Here is a 21,935-nt window from a genome sequence, read left to right on the forward strand (position 1 = left end):
TGAAAATATATTGGGTGTTTGTGGTATAAAAGTATTTCTGTTTTTATCAGTTAGAAACCTTTATTTCTAGTATGATTTATTTTTCCACTTTTCCTTAGGACTGGCCAATCAGTGTATCCAAGATCAGTATTATTATAGTACAAGATTCTATTTTTTATGGTAGATTTGTTGACAAGGTCCTCTTATTGTGTCAAATATTAACTACAGATAAACTGATTACCAAAGTATATTTCAGTTAACTACATTAATTGATAGTTAACTCCAGTGAATTAGACGAAGCCAAATCTTACTAAACATTTGAGCCAAGAGATAAAATTAGTATTTTGATGTGGTAAAACAAGTGCCAAAGTATAAGAAATGCCTACAAATACACCATTGTGATTAAAGTTGCACGAAAAGGCAGCATCTGCTTTTATTCCCTTTTCACAGCCACCAACTGTGTGTTAATCATATAACATCAGTCCCCAAAATGAGGCATTCAGACAACCTTTAATGCTTTATGGCTTTTGGAATTAGATTATTTCACTTAATAACCAGTATCCCCCTCCAGAGGAACCTTGTCGCTGTCCGGGTTTGTTTTCAATTCACTGGAGTTGTGGGAAACATTTTGTATGGATGCTTGAAAACTGTAATGGATGTAGATATAAATGATATATACAGCATACACACAAAGACACACCTGTATCAAATTCACTAATATGAAAATGTTTTTTCATCCGAGAATCGTTCATTACTCTTCCTTGATACTGTACCTAGTCTTATGGTAAAACCGTAGTGTGTTCTTTTCAGTTCTGTGGGAGTGTGTATGTGTGTACATGTGCACTTGTAACTGCTGGGGGCGAGGGTGTTTGTGGGCGAGGGTGGGAGGGGTCTACGTGTAAATAAATCAAATACAGTTAGTGTGGAGGTGTTTATTTTTTGTGTCAGTGTAAGTTAAATATTCTAAAATTTAAAAAAAAAACAAAAAAACGTATTATTCTCTATTGTGTTTCATGGTACATTAAAAAGAGGAAAAAGTAGTTTTATCTTACATTTCAAATGCTTATATCTCTATGGCTTCTGGCGATACCCGTTCCATTTTATAGATTTGTCAGCACAAAATGCAATAAACCAATACCATTTTATTACAGCAATTGTGTCTGGAGTTTTTAATCATGTCTTTTTTTGACAATAAAAATGTTCTAAATTAAAAAAAGACACCGTGCAAAACTATACAACACAACAGACCATGGTTGGAAAAGAACTAAGGAGTTCAATTTGCAACAAAACAATGTACACATGCAACATTGCCTCATGAATTCACTCACAAACAAGAAGACTGAACAATAATTTTCTGGCTCATAGCAATTGAAAATACAGGGCCGTGCAACCAATTAATCAATATCCAAAATAAAATTAAAAAAAGAAGATTAAAAGCTTTTACAAAACATCCCTAGAGACTACCTATACACAGCTGGTAAATTCACTGCACAGAAAATTGATGTGGTGTCTACTTGTATCAGAGGGAGAGGTGAGTCATTCACTACAACTCGTCAATAATGTCGGGGATACATAGACATGGGTGGGACCTGGCCCATGCTGGGTGCCGACCTGGGTGGTGGAGGTTGAGAGGTCCCACTGCCCACCAGGTGGTTGAGAGATGGTCCACTCTGAATGAGAGTGTCCAGAGCTTTCTGGACGCTCGGGTTGTCAAAATTGATACCCGAAGCAGCGCTGGGAGGCCTCGGACCACCTGGTGCGACTGGCATGTGGCCTGATGGGCCATAACCCTGGGATCCAGCTGGAGGAGGGCCTGGCATGGGTGGACGGGTTTGGCTCTGGGAAGAGGAAGGGCCAAGGGAACCGTAGATCTGGGACTGTGAGGAGGCAGCAGAGAGTGGACCTCCAGCAGCTCCTGACACTCCAGTACCGCTGTTGAACAGGCTGAGGATCTTAGCCTGCAGCTCCTGCTGGTTGCTGGGGTTAGCTGAGGGACTTGGACCAGCTGATATGCCAAGGTGGCTGGACTGTGACGGTGTGTGAACAGAGTGGGATGGAGGAAGTCCTGCAGCCGAGTGCGGGATGTCATGATGTGATGCTGCAGAAGGTGCAGCATGGACTGAAGCTGTGGGGTGATAAGTTCAGTTAAAAATGTGATGCTTTGTGGACGACAACACTGCATTCAACATAGAAAACCATAGAAGCTCACCAATAATTTGATTATTATCAACTATAAAATATTAAATAAAGACTTCTTACCTGCATGAGGGTCTGCAGTGCTTCTTAACAGCCGTGCTCTTTTGTCCTTCAGGTATGCAACAAGACTGTCCAGTTCCTCTGGAGTTACAAATCTACCCGGCGACCACACAAAAAAAAATTATTCCAAGAGCAGTTTTATGAAACTTCATGAAAAGAGAAGACTGATCAACTGAAATCTCATCTGGTAAATATGTTAACTCCCTTCATGCTCCTTAAGAAGCTCTGCCCTCCAAATCATGGATGCGCATTGTCAAGGCAACGACCAAAACAAAAATATTATCACACGCTGAAAAAACATGTGAGCACAACAGACCAGTCAGACTCCTGCAGAGTTGAGAGGACAGTTTTCACCAGGCTGACTGACAGCAGAAATGTACTGAACCAAAACAGTTTGCATGTTGGCTCCACGGAAAGAAATGACTATGTTTCCATCGATTCAAAATACATATACATATATTTGTGCAATTTAAACAGCTGCTTGCTCAGGTTATGCTTCACTAAACGTGATGGAAACAGACTTGGAGCATAAAAAACATACGGAGTCTGTGTGAACTGATACATTTAAAATGAAAGCATGTTTGTTCTGTGAGAAAACATTTTCTATATGAATTGACCCTTGCGTCTCTGTCTTCCACCATTCAACAGGTGCTGGAGACAGGAGGCTGTAATGTCCTCTCATAGACAGCTGCTTTGATGACTTCCCTCTGTCCTCTGCACAAGCATGGAGCAAGCCCCCTTCTGTTGATTGGCTGGAGTAATGCTGTATGGCTCGGCCTGAGTTTGTCTTCTATTTACAGGGCCAGTGTTGTGTGTGGACACCAGATCTTTTTAGTGCACAAACAGTATGTGCAGCTAGTGAACCACAAGGAGATATTCACTAAATTTGACAAAAAGTGTACTGGACAATCTTTCTCCAGAATTAGTGACTCTATCACACTTACAGAGACACATACACATTACAGTGCATCTACATTTCATCCACTTTAACAATCCATTAAAATAAGTAAACTCCAGCTAAGCCGTCACACTCTGTGTGAGTGTGTGTTTGAGGAGGAGCTCAGCCTTGACACAGAGAGGCTGCAGTGTGATAAATACAACAAAACATTAAAAAGCAGAGATAAAAGAACCGGTACTGTCAGAGCATATCAATACTATCTTAAATAATTTAACCCCAGGACCTGCTTAATACTGGGTTTCAATACCCATCTCTATAGAAAACTGAGTGCACAGTAATAAAATTGCCACAACTTTGATTATTTTGGAGAAATGCACAGCAATAGCATGTCTTCCCTTGCCGTTTCATCATGCAAAAAGTAAAAGTCTTTTTTGCGTTGTGAACTTCAATTCTGTTAGCTGAGAGAAGGTGGTGGCTTGTGTGGAATCAATGAAATCATTACAAAAGGACGAAAGAGTTGGACTGTTTCGCGACCAAAAACCAACCCATGTTTAAATACGTGAACCCTGTGAGGTCAAAATTAAAGACCTAACGTGATTAAAAATTTAACTTTTTTTTTTACCTTAAATTCTAAAAATCTAATTCAAGTCTAAGGATCCACAAGAACTCACAATGTTACAAGATGTTTAAACAAGATACCTGTTTTCAGACAGCAGTGTGATGGCAGTGAGCACAGACACTGGGTGGCTTTCTCTGTCGGGCTCCCGGAGTAACACATCATCCGCCATCTTGGCAGCCTTCCTGACAATCTCCTCACGTTCTTTTTCACGGTTTTCAACTTTGTAGGTGTCATAGTTGTGGGCAACTAGCATCATGGCATCCTGCATTGGCATGTTTCGATGCTCTACGGCAGCGATCAAAACAAAGATAGTTATTTTGTCATGCTGTACTGATTACGTTTGGGGTTAGGGTTAGAGTCAACAAATGTCCAACCCATGGATGTATATCATTGTCTTGCATTACCTTGAGGTGTGCCGAACAAGATGTTGACCGTACAGGATCGGTGAACCTGGTGCTGCTGGGTAATTATGATTGCAAACGGAGTGCGGGCTCGGCCTACATCTTCCAGTGCCTGGGTTAGTGACACTTCTGTGTTGAGGAAGATCAGGTCCACCACCATTCCCAAATCACGGACTTTCCGCCCGACTGTCTCAGCATACTCCCTACTGTTTTTTATTTTAAAGCAAAAGTACACAGAGGCAAGCAGACACAGACAGAAACACAGGAGCAATATGAAATGAAAACATACCATGTACTGGTTGATTTACAAAGACACTGCTGATTTAAGTTCTGTGTTCCTCTTAAAGAATAGAGTGGACATACTTCTGCGTCTTGTTGACGACGATCACAGAGCAGTCAACAGGACGGTCAGAGTCGTAGCGCCGCTGGAGTTCTTCATAATACTGTCGATACAACTCATTACGTCGACGCTCTGCTGGTCGAGCACGTTCATCTGCTGTTAGGGAGGGTATTCAAGAGTCTAATATCAGATACATATGGATTACATCCTCTATGAGTCTATGCTAATATCTTAATTGTTGTTTTAACAATGTATGCGCTGATGTTATGGAGTATGTCCCCCACTTAGCAAAAAACAATCAAACACAGCCTTGAGCATGCATGCTTTCACTGCTGCTCATCTGAAATAACTTATCTACAAGCCATCAATGCGACGCAACTCATACATAATAACTCTATTCAATCCAAAACAACTTAAGTAACAGCAAATTCACAATAACACAATTAACAATGACACTTAGCATTCATAGTAGTACACAAATACCTTCTGGCTCACGTCGTCCATTCCATGGATCTCTGAATGGCTCCCTGTAGGTTTCTTCCTTCCTCCGATAATAGTCATCAGCACCACTTCCACTGCGGAACAATCGGTCATAGTCTTCTCTGCTGTATGGAAACATTTCAGGTTCAAACAAAAACATAATTACTTAACACCAGAGTTTGTCTATTCAGAGGCTGACGCTGATGGCCTGAGATTTAGAAGTCACCTGTATGCAGAATCCCGTGGGTCACTTCGGAGGTCCTTGTCTCTACTCTCTGAACTACGGTAACGGTAATCAGGATCACGAGAGTGGCTGCCTGGCCTAGGCTCTCTACTTGAGGCCCTCCCATCACGGCTGCCCCGGGGCTCACGTCCTTCACGTCCTTCACGTCCATCACGCCCATCACGCACATCACGTCCTTCACGCCCATCGCGTCCCCCGTCACGCCCATACACGGGTGAACGGGACCGAGGTCGGGCCTCTTTGGTGTCCCCATAACTGCTGTAGGGGGCCCTGAGAGAAAAGTTATCAATTAGTGCAAGGAAGATTAGCATTCAGGCTGCCTATGAAATATTACAGTGTGTTACAGTGACTTCTGTCCACAATTGGCAAGGACAGGCCTTTAGATGGTATTTTAAATATAAATGAATCTGCATTTATTAGATGTAAAACGATGGAATAAATTTAAATGCACAACCGGAGTAACGGAAAGCAGCTATAATAACAAGCCTTGCAGATAACTCCAACAAACTGAATCCAGGAGTCCACGTTCCAATACGCGATCTTTCAGCATCAATCTTTTGAAAATATCCTGTGGACCGCGTACGGAAAAATGACAATTTGAGGTTCACTGACCATAAATTCAGTTCGATTCATGTTTTCGTGCTGAGGTCACACACAAAAAACGCGCAAAGGTCTCGTGTTAGAGTTCTTTGTTGAAAAGAAAAATTCAACTGCATTTAAAACTGTCAAAAAATTGTTCATTTTTTAAGCAATTCAAAGATCCTTTTTGTTACTTTCCTTGTTAAATATGTGAATTAACTGAAGTGTTGATCATTTAAAAGGGCAGTTTGTGCCATCTCTTATTTGTTAAAATAGTAGCTTAGTGCACTCTTCTGTTGCCTATCCCATAATCGAGTCTACCTAAAATAAGCTTCTCATGTGTTGGATGTTTTTCAGGATGTACAGAGAGTCCGGCTCAGAGCTGCTCATAGTGTCACAAACAAGGGAAGAATCAAACCGAAATCGACTCTAATTGCCAACATTGGAAATGTCTTGCAGAGTTTTTGACCACTAGTAGCACTATAGAGTGAGTCATCCTTGTGTTGTGCTTGTGCATTGGACGCAATAAGCAAGTCCTGCCCATGGTTTAAATTATTTCACTGATAGCTGGCAGTGGCATGTCAACATATGTAGCATTGCACCAGCAAAGGAGGAAGACGACGCGCGTTTTGGTGAATAACAGTGAATGTAAACAAGTTTTTACAAAATTCCACGGGTATCTTTAATTTTCAATGGAGCCTGCCTACATCAAAATATGTTTTTCAATAAAAAGTCATTTGTTTCTCAGACTTAACGCAGGATCAATCTACACCAATAATCAGTTAAGTGTCAAGTTTTAACATTGCTCTGTTTAATGGATGTAGGGTAGGCCATTTCATCATTTCATACTTTACAGTTCCTTCCACCAGAGAGTTTCATGTTATAGTTATAAAAATGAAATCCAAGACCAAATCACAGAGACACCAATGCTGACAAGCCATAATAAGGCATGAACCTTGAGACAAAGACACTTAAAACACCATTCGCATGGCTCTTTTCTTTATTTCAACAGATCTGGAAATTTTAATTTAGGATGAAATATTGACTGTTCCATAAGCCTTCACAAATCCATCTAATGGTACAGCACCTTCCGTCAAGCGAAGTCCACCACTGGTGGAAATTACTGTTGAGGAACAAGTTAAATACGCTTTTGTTTTTTACCGGCCCCTCAGAGGCGATGGTAGTTCTTCACACCTATTTCGCGTTACTTTACCTTCGTGGAGGGCTCTGCTGGGTTTGCGGTTTAGCTTGTCGTCGCTCCACTGCCATATTTACATCTGAAAATAAATCAATCCAAACGTTGAACAAAACAGTGACATGTCAATCAGCTTATGTGTTCACGCAGAATGGAGTGGCCGCGCCAACACTTCCACGATCCAAATGAAAGTGAGCTCCATTATTCCGAACTTGAAAATCCAAACTGGACGAGGTCAAAATGCAGCAAATCCAGTTGCCAAATCTATCAAATTTCAAGATGAATGAGAAACGAAATTTTTTTCCCCCCATCAAAATTAGGTAAATATGGAAGCATATTGCTGCCACACCAGAAAAAGACATCAGTATCTCGTTATAACTTTGAAACTCATATTTGAGTGAGGAAAGGGTGTTTGGAGAACTGACAAGTGTATGGCTCATTTACACAATTTGATCAAGTTCAACTTCATGCTTGGGTTGAGACATGGCAAAATTCTGCTGTTATTCTGCATTGGATGATATTGTGATAAGTATGCATACACTGAGAAGGATTTAAAAAAAGGCTAGGGTTGTATACAAAGGGTGAGACTCATTCATCCTGCTGTATATTGAAGAATGAATGAGTCCAACCCTCTGGAGGTAGCGTCATTCATTGATATGACGGAGGGAGGATGAAAGGACTCAGCATGTTTTAACCATTGATAGAGCCTCACTTCTATCTACTCACAGCTGGAGGAAAATAAACATCACATAGAGGGCATGATGTGATCACGTTATAACCATAAAAGTTTCATGTTATTATGTGATAATGATGCTTTTTTTCTTTTTCTAGGGTGGCAGCAATACACTTCCATAGGTAGCAAATCTTGAATGTTTAAATTCAATTTTTACCCTCACAAATTCCCAAAACTTTTCGAAGAAAATGGCAAGAAACTGTTGCGAATAAGACAAAACGAAAGATTCCAGCTCTGCCAGAATTTAATATTGCACGGCTTTATTTACATTGTACGCTAATAATGCAACATGTCTACAACAAAGGATGAAGTAGAAAAGTCAGAGACATATCAATATTTTAATGAGTTGTAGGTTGTATTAGATACATTTTGAAAGGTAAATTTCTAAATTCAGTAACTATTATGTGTTTAATTCATTAACTTGGTGTTCTGTATGCATGTTGCTCGCTTTACATCAATAATAGCCTATTCAGACAGTCACACCCACTGCAGTTAAGGCTTACCTATTTTATAACCTTTATATATTCGACCCTTTTGGGCCGCCTTTGCTGCTTCGGCTTCATCAATGCGCTCAAATTGTACAAATCCAAACCCGCGAAACATGGATACGCCTGAAAGAGGAAGATTTTAAGGGATACAAACTGTTTAATAACATTTTGGATACCTACCAATTCATCCAAAAATATTTAGTAGGACTACATTTCTAATAGTACATGCTTGGATTTTTGTGCTGATAAGTTAATGTTACTAGACTTCAAAATCAACCTTTACCATTACTTTCAAAAATGACTAACCATTGTGACATTCAGGGACAACCTGATTGATTAATATGATTAATTCAACTGACAACTTATTGTTTATGTTGCGTTTACTGACCCACTATCTTTCCGTATGGGTTGAACATGTCTTCCAAATCCTTCTTTTCCATGTCGGAGGTCGGCAAATTCCCAACAAAAATCCTCCTCTCCAAATCTCTGGGATCATTACTGCTGCAGGAGCGTGCAAATCGCCCTGGCGATGCGCTGCGGCTTCTTCGGCGAGACATGACTCAATCCTGATTTATTTCTTCGTACGTCTCAAATGCTTGAAAAAGTTTTGTTTTGTTTGCTTCTAAGAGTCTTTAAATGGTCGTCCAAGATCCTGAAACATCAGTGAGTTAATAGAAGAGATAAAATTCCTTGGATGGATAAAAAGTTTTAGTGGAGCAAAATCAAAGTTTAGTCAATGCAAATTCAAATTCTGTGACAATTCATAATACATGTCTTCACTCATTGTGGCTAGACTCTTATGCGCTGGTTTTGCTCTCTATTGTCCAGCACGGTGGCTGCTCTGGAAATCACCACCTTCTCCTCAACTAACCCTTAAAAATCAGTTTCTGATAACATCTAGTTATCAGGTTTCATAAGGCAGCAAAATGTGTTATCAAAGCACTTCCCTACTTTGAAGAATTTCACGTTTTTCGTTTGGCACAATCTATTGACATTTCATGTTTCCCAGACTTAAATCCTGGCGTGAAAACCAAGCTTGAAAGATGCAGTCTGGCTTTATAAAGATAAAAATGTGAGGCAATGTGTTGAAAAAGACTGCACAGCCAACACAATGCAGAGGTCGTTTTCACAATGAAAAGTGCAGGATGGGCAGTATAACTGGTATAACCAGTGTAAATGGTACATCCGTGACATGATTTGGCATAAAATGCACCATGACCATATTCACCAGTGAACACAAACTTTATTTTTATGGTTTAGGAAATTAAAATTTCCACACGAAGAAATGATGAGTGAAGAAAATGCTGCTGTGGAAACGATGATGAGGAAAGATGTCATTAGAAATTGTTGAGAAGGTTTCCAGCTCTGGACAGGTAGCTCTTATGATTGCGTGGAAAATAAACACTAAAATGCACACACCATTGCCTGAGGTACTGGCTAAGACATTGTAACCCACTGTTGAAAGATGCTTTTATGGCGCAAATAAAATCCAGAAGTTGTGCTACAGCTGCTGTGAGGAGCGGAGCTGAGGGGACAGATCCACATAGATAGAAGCAGCATCAACTGAGTAGTGTGATAAGCTGTTTTGAAACCACACCTCCACAACTACTGTGCAGTAAATTACTTTAAATTTACTAAAGGCATTCGTAAATTAGCATAAAATATCGAAAAATCTCAAGTGCATCCTTTGTTCAAATAGTCCTCTTCCTTCCAAATGGTAAAATGAAAATATCTTCATGAAAGTCACATTGGCTGAAAATTGAGCTTATCGTCCCCTTAAAAATGACAAAATTGAAAGGCTTCTTTTGGCTTCCAACAAACCAACGCTCTGAAAGTCTTCAAAAGGTTAATCAGGCTAACCTGATGTTTTTGCACGGCATAGATTTTTAACAAAGGAGAACATATAAAGCTTTTTAGTCCTGACAAATAAAAACCACAAACTTAAGAAAAAGTGTCACATTGTCACATTTCATTTATGATTTACAAAATGCTGTTAGGAGCAGACCCACACATACCTTAACTTGAACCTGGATGCCCTGGATTCTTTGTCCACATTATTTACAACGCGTCTGGAAAGGGGGAGAAAAGTAAGTGTAAGACTGACAGGATACAGTAGTGATAAATATATACGTATTCATCATAAAATAAAATTGAAGAAACATTTATATATACACATCTAAGCTGCAACGATTAGTCGAGTAATCGATTTAAACCTTTTGAGTAATAATTGAGAAAATAGTAAAGTGAACTAATAATGTTGGGTTGTGGAGTGATGTAACCATCACAAGAGACATTTGAAGGTATCACCTTAAGCTTTGGGAAACATTTATCAGCATGTTTTAATGTTTTTGGAAATTGTATAGACCAAAGGAATGATTGATAAATAACGGAAATAATTATCAGTTGCGGCCTTATGTATGTGTGTGTATGTATGTATATATACACACACACACACACACACACACACACACACACACACAAATTCCAAAATTGACTATGGATTGATTTTCAGCCAAACAGTTCAAATAAAGGATTTGCCAGAACTGATACAGAGCTGCAACAATTAATCAATCGGCAGAACATCTATGGCCAACTATTGATTACTGATAATTAAATAATGTGAGAATTTTGTGCTTTTTGTATCATACACACTCTAAACTTAATATTCTTTGTTTTGTTTTTATTGTGTTTTTGGACTGTTGGTCAAAACAAGACATTTCGACACCTTTCGACTCGAGAATTATAACCATACATTTTTTTACTCTTTTCTTGCATTTTATATAGAAAATGATTAACTGTGAAAATAAATTACAGGATAATCAGTAATGAAAATAGTTGGTAGTTGCAGCCCTAAACTGATACTTCTAACCTTTTCCATTTGTACCAACACCTTTATTACTTTATGTTTATATATCAACACAGTAAGTCTGGAGAGCATGAATTGGCTGTAAGTGATGGAGGCAAAAATCAACAATAATTTCAAAAGGTTATCTGAAGCTTATATGAGGCTTTGGCAGTCTGTGCTGTGTGTCAAGTGGATATCTACAACATTTATACTGTTTTACAGTCTTATTTGTATTAGTAATCCCCACTTAGTGTTTCCATGGTGAGTCCGGCACTTAAAACACTAACAAAGAAACCCACTCCTGTTGTCCATGGGTCAATTTTGACCTAGGAGGACAACAACATTAGGTATAATTTCATTTATATGAGGCCTATTGACCATAATTTCCACAAATATGTGTAAAACCGTGGTAATAAGTTGAAATGAAGTTGGCTTAAAAGGTCTAACAGAGAATTTGGTGATAATGTATACCTTAAAAAGGTCAAAAGTTGCATGGAAGACTTTTAATTTTACTCATTTGGTGTCCGAAAAGGAATAATGCTAACTTTCTATCAGGCGGTGATAGAAAGCATTATGAGATATGGTATGGCTGTCTGGTTTGGTTCTCTTACTTTTCAGAATAAGGTCATAAGTATATATTATCTTAATTTAGATTGCTGAAGATTCATATTAGTGTCAAATAAAACGTTTGCACAGAAGGAAGCTGAGTGTGGTCCCATATGTTTTAAGTGCAATATGAAGGGACTTAATAGTTATTATGAACTACAGGCATGATTGTGGCTTGTTTTATTACACATACCAGGTGCTGGCCCCATTTAACCTGTACGATAGCGCCGGGTGTTAAATATAGTATTCACGATGCTCTGCTACAAATGCGGTGAAACACACTAAAAACATCGGTTCTTGTGAGCTCAAAAAAATAACCTCAGATATTCCTCTTTATAAACCTTAGCTATATATTGACAACACGGAACTTAAAATATCTAATCCGACATGTGCGGTCCATTTATGGGGTTAGGATTTACGAGTAGCTAGGTTAGCTATCAGCTACTTCGTGTTGGTTTAGGTTCCTGTTATTTTACAATTAAACAACGTTATCTGTTAGGTAGGCAGCTGCAAAACGGCAATATTGTTATGCTAAAGACAGGATGATGTTTCACTCACCTTCAATGTGTACTTTATCTGTTTTCAGTCGCGAGGTACTCACTGGCTTCTCAAAAAAGCTGCTCGTCTTCTTTTACTGCTGCTTCTTCTTGTGTTGTTTGATGGCGGCTGGCAAATAGCTTTTAGGCGCATTACTGCCATCTACTGGATAATTTCTGGTTACTACACTTACATTAAATTATCCTATTAATTCGTATGTTTTCCAAAAAATCTGAAATCTGAAAATTACCCTGTAGCTCACATTACATGAACTCATCTGCAACATTTCCCCAATACTAAATTGTATGTAATTCATTTGAAGAGTCTGTCTCTCTTGGTTGGTATCTAGGACCACCTACCAGTGTTGCCTTTTGTTGTACACTGCTCTATCACTGTGGACTAAATCTTGGACATTTGTGAGATTGTGTGCAATGTTGTTCTCACATTGATAATTTGTATTTATTTTATATAAACCACTGGAGGTATCAGCAGTTACTTATTTCATCTGAATATCACCAGGTCTTACGAACTAGATCTCAAGTTTTCATCCCAAATCATACCCAGTACCAGGACCAGCCTGGAGTAGTGGGGGATCCAACTAGAGCCAGCCTACTATGTACAGACCCACAGTGATCTCTGGTGGTATACGAGTGTATTACAGTCAGGTACCAGCTCAGACTATAAAATATGATCATTTCCCATCACCTTGCTGCAATTATAAACTGCAATAATCCAGAGACCTACCTGCTGATTTTGTTTACACCGATTAATTTGAGCATTTTACTGGGACATTTTAGCATGCATCATGTTTTTTTTCCTTTTTTCTTCCCAAACTTAAGTTTATCTTGTCACTCAAGCTGTGAGCTGAGCCTTCTCAGAAACCTTCTTCCTCACACCTGCCCAAATATCCCTGGCCTCTGTCATCCAGCTGAACTCTGCATTTTAAATATAATTGCTGGAAATTCTGAAAATGATAAAAGAATATCAAACTCTGGTACCGGTTCTGCTTGGGGACACAAGATGGTCCACTTAAATGGTCAACTTAAACTTAAACTTAACAGTATATCCCAGTATTGTTGTTCGCAAAGGTGGGAGGGGTGTACGCAAGTAAGTAAATCAAATAGTTACTGTAGAGGTGTTTTATTTTATTTTAAAATTTAAAAAACAAACAATTGTGTTTTATGGTACATTAGGAAAAAGTAGTTTTATCTTTCATTACAAATGCTTATATCTCTATAGCTTCTGGCGAAATCTGTACCATTTTATAGATTTGTCAGCACAAAATGCAATAAACCAATACTACTTCATTACAGCAATTGTGTCTGGAGTTTTTAATCATGTCTTGTTTTGAAAATTAAAATGTTCCAAATTTAAAAAAACAAAACAAAACACCGTGCAAAACTATAAAACACAACAGATCATGGTTGGAAAAGAACTTGGAAAAGGAATTCAATTTGCAGCAAAACAATGTACACATGCAACATTGCCTCATAAATTCACTCACAAATAAGAAGACTGAACAATAATCTTCTGGCTTATAACAACGGAAATTACAAGCCAGTTTAACCAATTAATCAATATCCAAAATAACATTAAAAAAGGAGATTAAAAGCTTTTACAAAACATCCCTAGACACTACGTAAACACAGCTGGTAAATTTACTGCACAGAAAATTTAGTCTACTTGTATCAGAGGGAGAGGTGAGTCATTCACTACAACTCGTCAATAATGTCGGGGATACATAGACATGGGTGGGACCTGGCCCATGCTGGGTGCCGACCTGGGTGGTGGAGGTTGAGAGGTCCCACTGCCCACCAGGTGGTTGAGAGATGGTCCACTCTGAATGAGAGTGTCCAGAGCTTTCTGGACGCTCGGGTTGTCAAAATTGATACCCGAAGCAGCGCTGGGAGGCCTCGGACCACCTGGTGCGACTGTCATGCGGCCTGATTGGCCATAACCCTGGGATCCAGCTGGAGGAGGGCCTGGCATGGGTGGACGGGTTTGGCTCTGGGAAGAGGAAGGGCCAAGGGAACCGTAGATCTGGGACTGTGAGGAGGCAGCAGAGAGTGGACCTCCAGCAGCTCCTGACACTCCAGTACCGCTGTTGAACAGGCTGAGGATCTTAGCCTGCAGCTCCTGCTGGTTGCTGGGGTTAGCTGAGGGACTTGGACCAGCTGATATGCCAAGGTGGCTGGACTGTGACGGTGTGTGAACAGAGTGGGATGGAGGAAGTCCTGCAGCCGAGTGCGGGATGTCATGATGTGATGCTGCAGAAGGTGCAGCATGGACTGAAGCTGTGGGGTGATAAGTTCAGTTAAAAATGTGATGCTTTGTGGACGACAACACTGCATTCAATATAGAAAACCATAGAAGCTCACCAATAATTTGATTATTATCAACTATAAAATATTAAATAAAGACTTCTTACCTGCATGAGGGTCTGCAGTGCTTCTTAACAGCCGTGCTCTTTTGTCCTTCAGGTATGCAACAAGACTGTCCAGTTCCTCTGGAGTTACAAATCTACCCGGCGACCACACAAAAAAAATTATTCCAAGAGCAGTTTTATGAAACTTCATGAAAAGAGAAGATTGATCAACTGAAATCTCATCTGGTAAATATGCAAACTGTAACTGAAGTATTACAGAATTTCTACATTACAATCTAAATTCTCCACAGCTTTAATTTTTACTAGGTAATTCAAGAAGTTGTTTACAAGATGTAAACAAGATACCTATTTTCAGACAGCAGTGTGATGGCAGTGAGCACAGACACTGGGTTGCTTTCTCTGTCGGGCTCCCGGAGTAACACATCATCCGCCATCTTGGCAGCTTTCCTGGCAATCTCCTCACGTTCTTTTTCACGGTTTTCAACTTTGTAGGTGTCATAGTTGTGGGCAACTAGCATCATGGCATCCTGCATTGGCATGTTTCGATGCTCTACGGCAGCGATCAAAACAAAGATAGTTATTTTGTCATGCTGTACTGATTACGTTTGGGGTTAGGGTTAGAGTCAACAAATGTCCAACCCATGGATGTATATCATTGTCTTGCATTACCTTGAGGTGTGCCGAACAAGATGTTGACCGTACAGGATCGGTGAACCTGGTGCTGCTGGGTAATTATGATTGCAAAAGGAGTGCGGGCTCGGCCTACATCTTCCAGTGCCTGGGTTAGTGACACTTCTGTGTTGAGGAAGATCAGGTCCACCACCATTCCCAAATCACGGACTTTCCGCCCGACTGTCTCAGCATACTCCCGACTGTTTTTTATTTTAAAGCAAAAGTACACAGAGGCAAGCAGACACAGACAGAAACACAGGAGCAATATGAAATGAAAACATACCATGTACTGGTTGATTTACAAAGACACTGCTGATTTAAGTTCTGTGTTCCTCTTAAAGAATAGAGTGGACATACTTCTGCGTCTTGTTGACGACGATCACAGAGCAGTCAACAGGACGGTCAGAGTCGTAGCGCCGCTGGAGTTCTTCATAGTACTGTCGATACAACTCATTACGTCGACGCTCTTCTGGTCGGGCACGTTCATCTGCTGTTAGGGAGGGTATTCAAGAGTCTAATGTCAGCATAATTTTATGCATTTGGATACGATTCAAAATTGATTTTGAAACCACCCTGGTAACTAAACAGTAGTCCACATATCAAATCAAATGAACCCAAACTATTATGAAGATAATTTCAAAAACAGCACACAAATATTTGATTAGACCAGAACATGTAACAATCAACACTTTACAACACAACATTACTGTAACAGAGTTAAGAAAAAAAGTGCATAGCAAAGTATTGTACCAACACACAGAACTTTCTGTCGTATATGTCTGTTGCATTGTTTAGTTCAGTCACTTAATACTAGCATACTATAAATACTGTGGTTGGGCAAAAGGTTTTACAATTAAAAGGAATATTGGAACATAAATGCCATGCACTTGCACTTTCATTAACTGTTAAAATGTCCTTTAAAAATTTTAAACTTGGAAATAATTGTATGTTCTATCCCACACAAGCGTCCCCCACTAGTGGACTCTATCAAATGTGATTCAACCAAGCTGCAGGCTTTGCTGTCAGAACCAAGATGGACAGCTCTGACACCTCAGTGGTGATAGATGTGTCCCTGGAGGGGTTGGAGGCCTGGCCTTCAGGAGAAAACAGACACATTAACCTTCTTGAACTTCAGGCAGTGTTTCTGGTGATCCAACATATCAAGCCCCTGGTACAGGGGGAGACATGTGTTGGTAGCCCTGAACCACCACTTGGTGCCATGGTACATGGAGATGACCCAAATGTTAGCCACCCAGCCCTGAATTATTCCCAATTCTGGGGGGCTCTGTCATAGGATGTGGATGCATATGACATAGGATAGGCTAAGGCAAGTTGGAATGTTTGTACAGGTTGTACAGAATCATGTCCGGACAAGTGTCAGTGTTCATACGTGAAAAAGGCTTTAAAAGACCCACGATCTCCACAACTAAGCCAGTAATCATAATGTTATGAACAATAAAAATCCCTACACATAGCTTCTGGTTCACGTCGTCCATTCCATGGATCTCTGAACGGGTCCCTGTAGGTTTCTTCCTTCCTCCGATAATAGTCATCAGCACCACTTCCACTGCGGAACAATCGGTCATAGTCTTCTCTGCTGTATGGAAACATTTCAGGTTCAAACAAAAACATAAATCACTTAACTCCAGAGTTTGTCTATTCAGAGGCTGACGCTGATGGCCTGAGATTTAGAAGTCACCTGTATGCAGAATCCCGTGGGTCACTTCGGAGGTCCTTGTCTCTACTCTCTGAGCTACGGTAACGGTAATCAGGATCACGAGAGTGGCTACCTGGCCTAGGCTCTCTACTTGGGGCCCTCCCATCCCGACTGTCCCGGGGCTCACGTCCTTCACGCCCATCACGCCCCCCGTCACGCCCATACACGGGTGAACGGGACCGAGGCCGGGCCTCTTTGGTGTCCCCATAACTGCTGTAGGGGGCCCTGAGAGAAAAGTTATCAATTAGTGCAAGGAAGATTAGCATTCAGGCTGCCTATGAAATATTACAGTGTGTTACAGTGACTTCTGTCCACAATTGGCAAGGACAGGCCTATAGATGGTATTTTAAATATAGATTACTCTGCATTCATTAGATGTAAAACGATGGAATAAATTTAAATGCACGACCGAAGTAACAGAAAGCAGCTATAATGTTCGCACAGGGAACGAGCCCAGCAGATGCTGCAACAAATTGAATCCAGGAGTCCAAGTTCCAATACGTGATCTTTCAACATCGATCTTTTGAAAATGTCCAGTGGTCCACGTACGGAAAAACATCAATGTGTTTACAATTTGAGGATCACTGACCATAAATCCTGCCTTCAAAATACACGGGTACCTTGGTTGTTTGGCTTCGTTGAACAAGGCTGTTTATTTTGCGCATTTATCTCAATTTGCTTAATTTGAAGGTCATATGTGCATACTATAAATCTGTGGTCACAAAAAATGCTAAAACAAAAAACAATGCATTTCTCACCTTGTAGATTTTCCCAAGAAGGAAAATTATTTATATTGAACAGAACTTTCAACTGTTTCTGCATATGAATTGGTCCACAAACTGGGATGTGTTTATGTTTTAAGCAAATTGAAGATCGTTTGTGTGACTTTCGACTCCTAAATATGTCAATTAACCTAAGTGTATCCAAGTGTTGTCCATTTTTAGAGCAGTTTATGCTATCTGTTAAATGTTAAAATATTCAGTCAGATCAGTGCACTTTAGGATAGAATGGGATATTGCCTTTACGATAGGATAAACAGGGCCTCCTTAACTGAAGAACTTCGTCCCACAGTTCTATGCTTGCAGCAGAATCTAAAGATGATAGCTATTCTTAGCAGCTTCAATTGTTGTATGACAATAGTTTTACTTCAGTTAGGTTCTCTTAGCATTTCTGTCTTTTCCAAAACTTTTATAATTTGCAATTACATTGTTATCTTCATTGTGTGATTTTGGTTGTTTTGGACTAGCATGCATCTACATTTATCTATTTGTGGTCTTGATGCAAAATAAAATTGGTTTTGAATAATGCATCAACAGTGAAGCTCATGAGAAATGTTTTCAATTGAAAAGGTCATGTTTTATAACAGTCTACCACTAAACTGATCCCTCTTACAGCTAATTCACAGCAATGAGTCATCCTTGTGTTGGTATAGTTGTGCTTGCGTGCATCCTACCCATAGTTTCACATATGCAGTATAAAACCAACAAAGGAGGAAGATGACTGCTAGCAAGCAAGGAATGTTAAAAATGTATGATTCAAATTTTTCCACAAATTGTCTCTTCAAATGTTTTAGGAGGAGGGAAATTCACACACACGTTTTGATGAATAACGGAAAATGTAAGTGTTTACAAAATTCAACAGGGTATCTTTTAATTTCTCAATGCAGCCTGCCACCATCAAAATATGTTTTTCAATTCATGTGGTTTTAAGCCAGTTGTTCCTTTGTTCCGCAGACTAAATGCAGTATCAATCTACACCCCTAATCAGTTTAGTGTCATGTTTTAACATTGTGCTGTTTCATGGATGTAGGGCAGGGCATTTCATGCATACATTACATCTATGTCCACCAGAGAGTTTCATGTTATAGTTATAAAAATGAAATCCAAGACCAAATCACGGAAACACCAATGTTGGCAAGCCATAATAAGGCATGAACCTTGAGACAAAGACACTTAAAACACCATTCACATGGCTCTTTTCTTTATTTCAAGAGATCTGGAAATTTTAATTTAGGATGAAATATTGACTGTTCCATAAGCCTTCACAAATCCATCTAATGGTACAGCACCTTCCGTCAAGCGAAGTCCACCACTGGTGGAAATTACTGTTGAGGAACAAGTTAAATACGCTTTTGTTTTTTACCGGCCCCTCAGAGGCGATGGTAGTTCTTCACACCTATTTCGCGTTACTTTACCTTCGTGGAGGGCTCTGCTGGATTTGAGGTTTAGCTTGTCGTCGCTCCACTGCCATATTTACATCTGAAAATAAATCAATCCAAACGTTGAACAAAACAGTGACATGTCAATCAGCTTATGTGTTCACGCAGAATGGAGTGGCCGCGCCATCACTTCCGCGATCCAAATGAAAGTGAGCTCCATTATTCCGAGCTTGAAAATCCAAACTGGACGAGGTCAAAATGCAGCAAATTGAGTTGCCAAATCTGTCAAATTCAAGTTCAAGATGAACAAGAAAAAAATGTTTTCCCCCGTCAAAATTGGGTAAACACCAGATTTTCAACTTCAGAAATCACCCAAACTACTGGTGCGCCACTTTAGTGACACATTTAAATCCATGTTGAAGAAAATGCAGAGACGGTGTAGCAAATTAGACAAAACCGAAGAGTCCGGCCTTGCCAGAATTGAATGTTGCACGGCTTTATTTGCATTATATGCTAATAATGCAACATGTCTAAAACAAAGGATTGAAGTAGAAATATCAAAGAGACAAATTAATATTGCAACGAGTTATCTTAACCTATACTTTTTAAGATCAATTGTGGAGAACCCTTACATTTACTTTTATTGGATGCAGCTTATTCTACCAATTGAGTGTTTTTTCTAGACCTATATGTATACATAACTAAATACCTGAGGGCATGTCTAGCTTCCTAGAGTTATTCGTAGACAAGTATTGGTCTGGTTAAATATTAATCCTTGAGTCCTATATTTGCAATATTTTTGACACTGTTGAAACCATATCTATAAATAAAATTGTTATTGCACAAAAATTCAGTAACCATCATATGTTTAATTCATTAACTTGCATATGCATGTTGTGCATGTTGTCACTGTACATAAATAAAAGCCTATCCTCTTTAGCCAGACAGTCACACCCACTGCAGTTAAGGCTTACCTATTTTATAACCTTTATATATTCGACCCTTTTGGGCCGCCTTTGCTGCTTCGGCTTCCTCAATGCGCTCAAATTGTACAAATCCAAACCCGCGAAACATGGATACGCCTGAAAGAGGAAGATTTTAAAGGGATACAAACTGTTTAATAACATTTTGGATACCTACCCATTCATCCAAAAATATTCAGTAGGAATATCTTTACGAATACAAGTTTGCATTTCACGACTCACAATAAGTTAATTTTACTAGACTTCTAAATGCACTTTGACCATTACTTTCAAAAATGACTCTAACCATTGTGACATTCAGGGACAACCTGATTGATTAATATGATTAATTCAACTGACAACTTATTGTTTATGTTGCGCTTACTGACCCACTATCTTTCCGTATGGGTTGAACATGTCTTCCAAATCCTTCTTTTCCATGTCGGAGGTCGGCAAATTCCCAACAAAAATCCTCCTCTCCAAATCTCTGGGATCATTACTGCTGCAGGAGCGTGCAAATCGCCCTGGCGATGCGCTGCGGCTTCTTCGGCGAGACATGACTCAATCCCGAGGTTTATTTGTTTCTTTCTTCGTACGTCTCAAGCGCTTGAAAAAGTTTGTTTTGTTTGCTTCTAAGAGTCTTTATATGGCCGTCCACGTTCCTGAAACATCAGTGAGTTAATAGAAGAGATAAAATTCCTTGGATGGATAAAAAGTTTTAGTGGAGCAAAAGCTGCATATCAAAACTCAAATCAAAGTTTAGTCAATGCAAACTCAAATGCTGTGACAATTCATTATCAAATATAGTAAATATGAAAAGTCTTCTGAGACCTTATGTTTAAAATATGTTATTCATTAATGCATCCTGAGAATGATTAATGAGCAAATCAACAAAACATAAACACAAATCCACAGTGTGAATTACGTGATTCAACAGACTTCTAATTTTCTCTCTTGAAGAGATGTCAAAGCCAGCCCACAACTTATCTTCACTAGTTTTGGTTTAGCTCTTTTGCGCTGTCAAATGCGCATGTGGCAAATTTTCACTGGTCTTTGCTCTCTATTGTCCAGCATGGTGGCTGCTCTGGAAATCACCACCTTGACCTCAACTTTCTGCAACAATCAGTTTCTGATCATCCAGAGGTTTCATTAGGCAGCAAAATGTGTTATCAAGGCACTTCCCTACTTTGAAGAATTCTACGTTTTTGTTTGGGTTCAATCTTTTGTCATTTCGCATTTCCAAGACTTAAATCCTGGCGTGAAAACCAAGCTTGAAAGATGCAGTCTGGCTTTACAAAGATAGAAATGTGAGGCAATGTGTTGAAAAAGACTGAACAGCGAATGCTGAGGTCATTTTCACAATGACAAGTGCAGGATGGGCAGTATAACTGGTATAACCAGTGTAAATGGTACATCCGTGACATGATTTAGTGACTCACTACATATTCACCAGTGAGCACACACTATTTTGATGGTGTAAGAAATTAACATTTCCACAATGGTGAGTGAAAAAACGCTGTTACAGAGGCAGGACCAACGGGTGAGGAAAGATGTCAAAAAGTTTGTGAGAATGTTTCCAGCTCCAGACCAGTAGCTCTTATGATTGCACAGAAAATAAACACTAAAATGCACACACCATTGCCTGAGTTACTGGCTAGAGACTTTGTGCCTGTCCAAACTGTCCAAAGACGCTTTTATGGCAACGGTGAAATGCGGTTCACGGTGGACAAAATGAAGCCACCAATATTCCACACAAAACAAGATTTGACAGTTGTGCTGCAGCTGCTGTGAGGAGCGGAGCTGAGAGGACAGGATCCACATAAATAGAAGCAGCATCAAC

General features: G+C 39.6%; 1 protein-coding gene across 1 annotated transcript; it reads right to left on the minus strand.

Moving 5' to 3' along the window:
* Positions 1-858: 858 nt before the first annotated feature.
* On the minus strand, positions 859-20,957 carry ncoa5 (nuclear receptor coactivator 5). The gene is made up of 20 exons (XM_053316723.1): positions 20,485-20,957; positions 20,108-20,215; positions 19,170-19,233; positions 16,958-17,200; positions 16,728-16,855; positions 15,616-15,748; positions 15,256-15,458; positions 14,932-15,136; positions 14,622-14,720; positions 10,228-10,281; positions 8,601-8,713; positions 8,228-8,335; positions 7,010-7,073; positions 5,200-5,487; positions 4,977-5,098; positions 4,517-4,649; positions 4,157-4,359; positions 3,833-4,037; positions 2,239-2,330; positions 859-2,104 (listed from the first exon to the last, which is right to left on the minus strand). Exons 1-20 carry the CDS (start codon positions 20,651-20,653, stop codon positions 1,533-1,535), a joined length of 3,306 nt encoding a protein of 1,101 aa, XP_053172698.1. The 5' UTR covers positions 20,654-20,957; the 3' UTR covers positions 859-1,532.
* Positions 20,958-21,935: the final 978 nt, after the last annotated feature.

Source organism: Scomber japonicus, chromosome 3 (assembly GCF_027409825.1).
Source record: "Scomber japonicus isolate fScoJap1 chromosome 3, fScoJap1.pri, whole genome shotgun sequence".
Classification (NCBI taxonomy): Eukaryota; Metazoa; Chordata; class Actinopteri; order Scombriformes; family Scombridae; genus Scomber; species Scomber japonicus.

Excerpts from the sequence above, each read along its gene's own strand:
- ncoa5 (XM_053316723.1), bottom strand. The coding sequence starts at position 20,653 with ATGTCTCGCCGAAGAAGCCGCAGCGCATCGCCAGGGCGATTTGCACGC. Across the intron at positions 14,721-14,931 it reads ACACTGCTGTCTGAAAATAG|ATTTGTAACTCCAGAGGAAC; the intron begins GTATCTTGTTTA and ends GTCGCCGGGTAG. Across the intron at positions 7,074-8,227 it reads ATATAAAGGTTATAAAATAG|ATGTAAATATGGCAGTGGAG; the intron begins GTAAGCCTTAAC and ends ATTTATTTTCAG.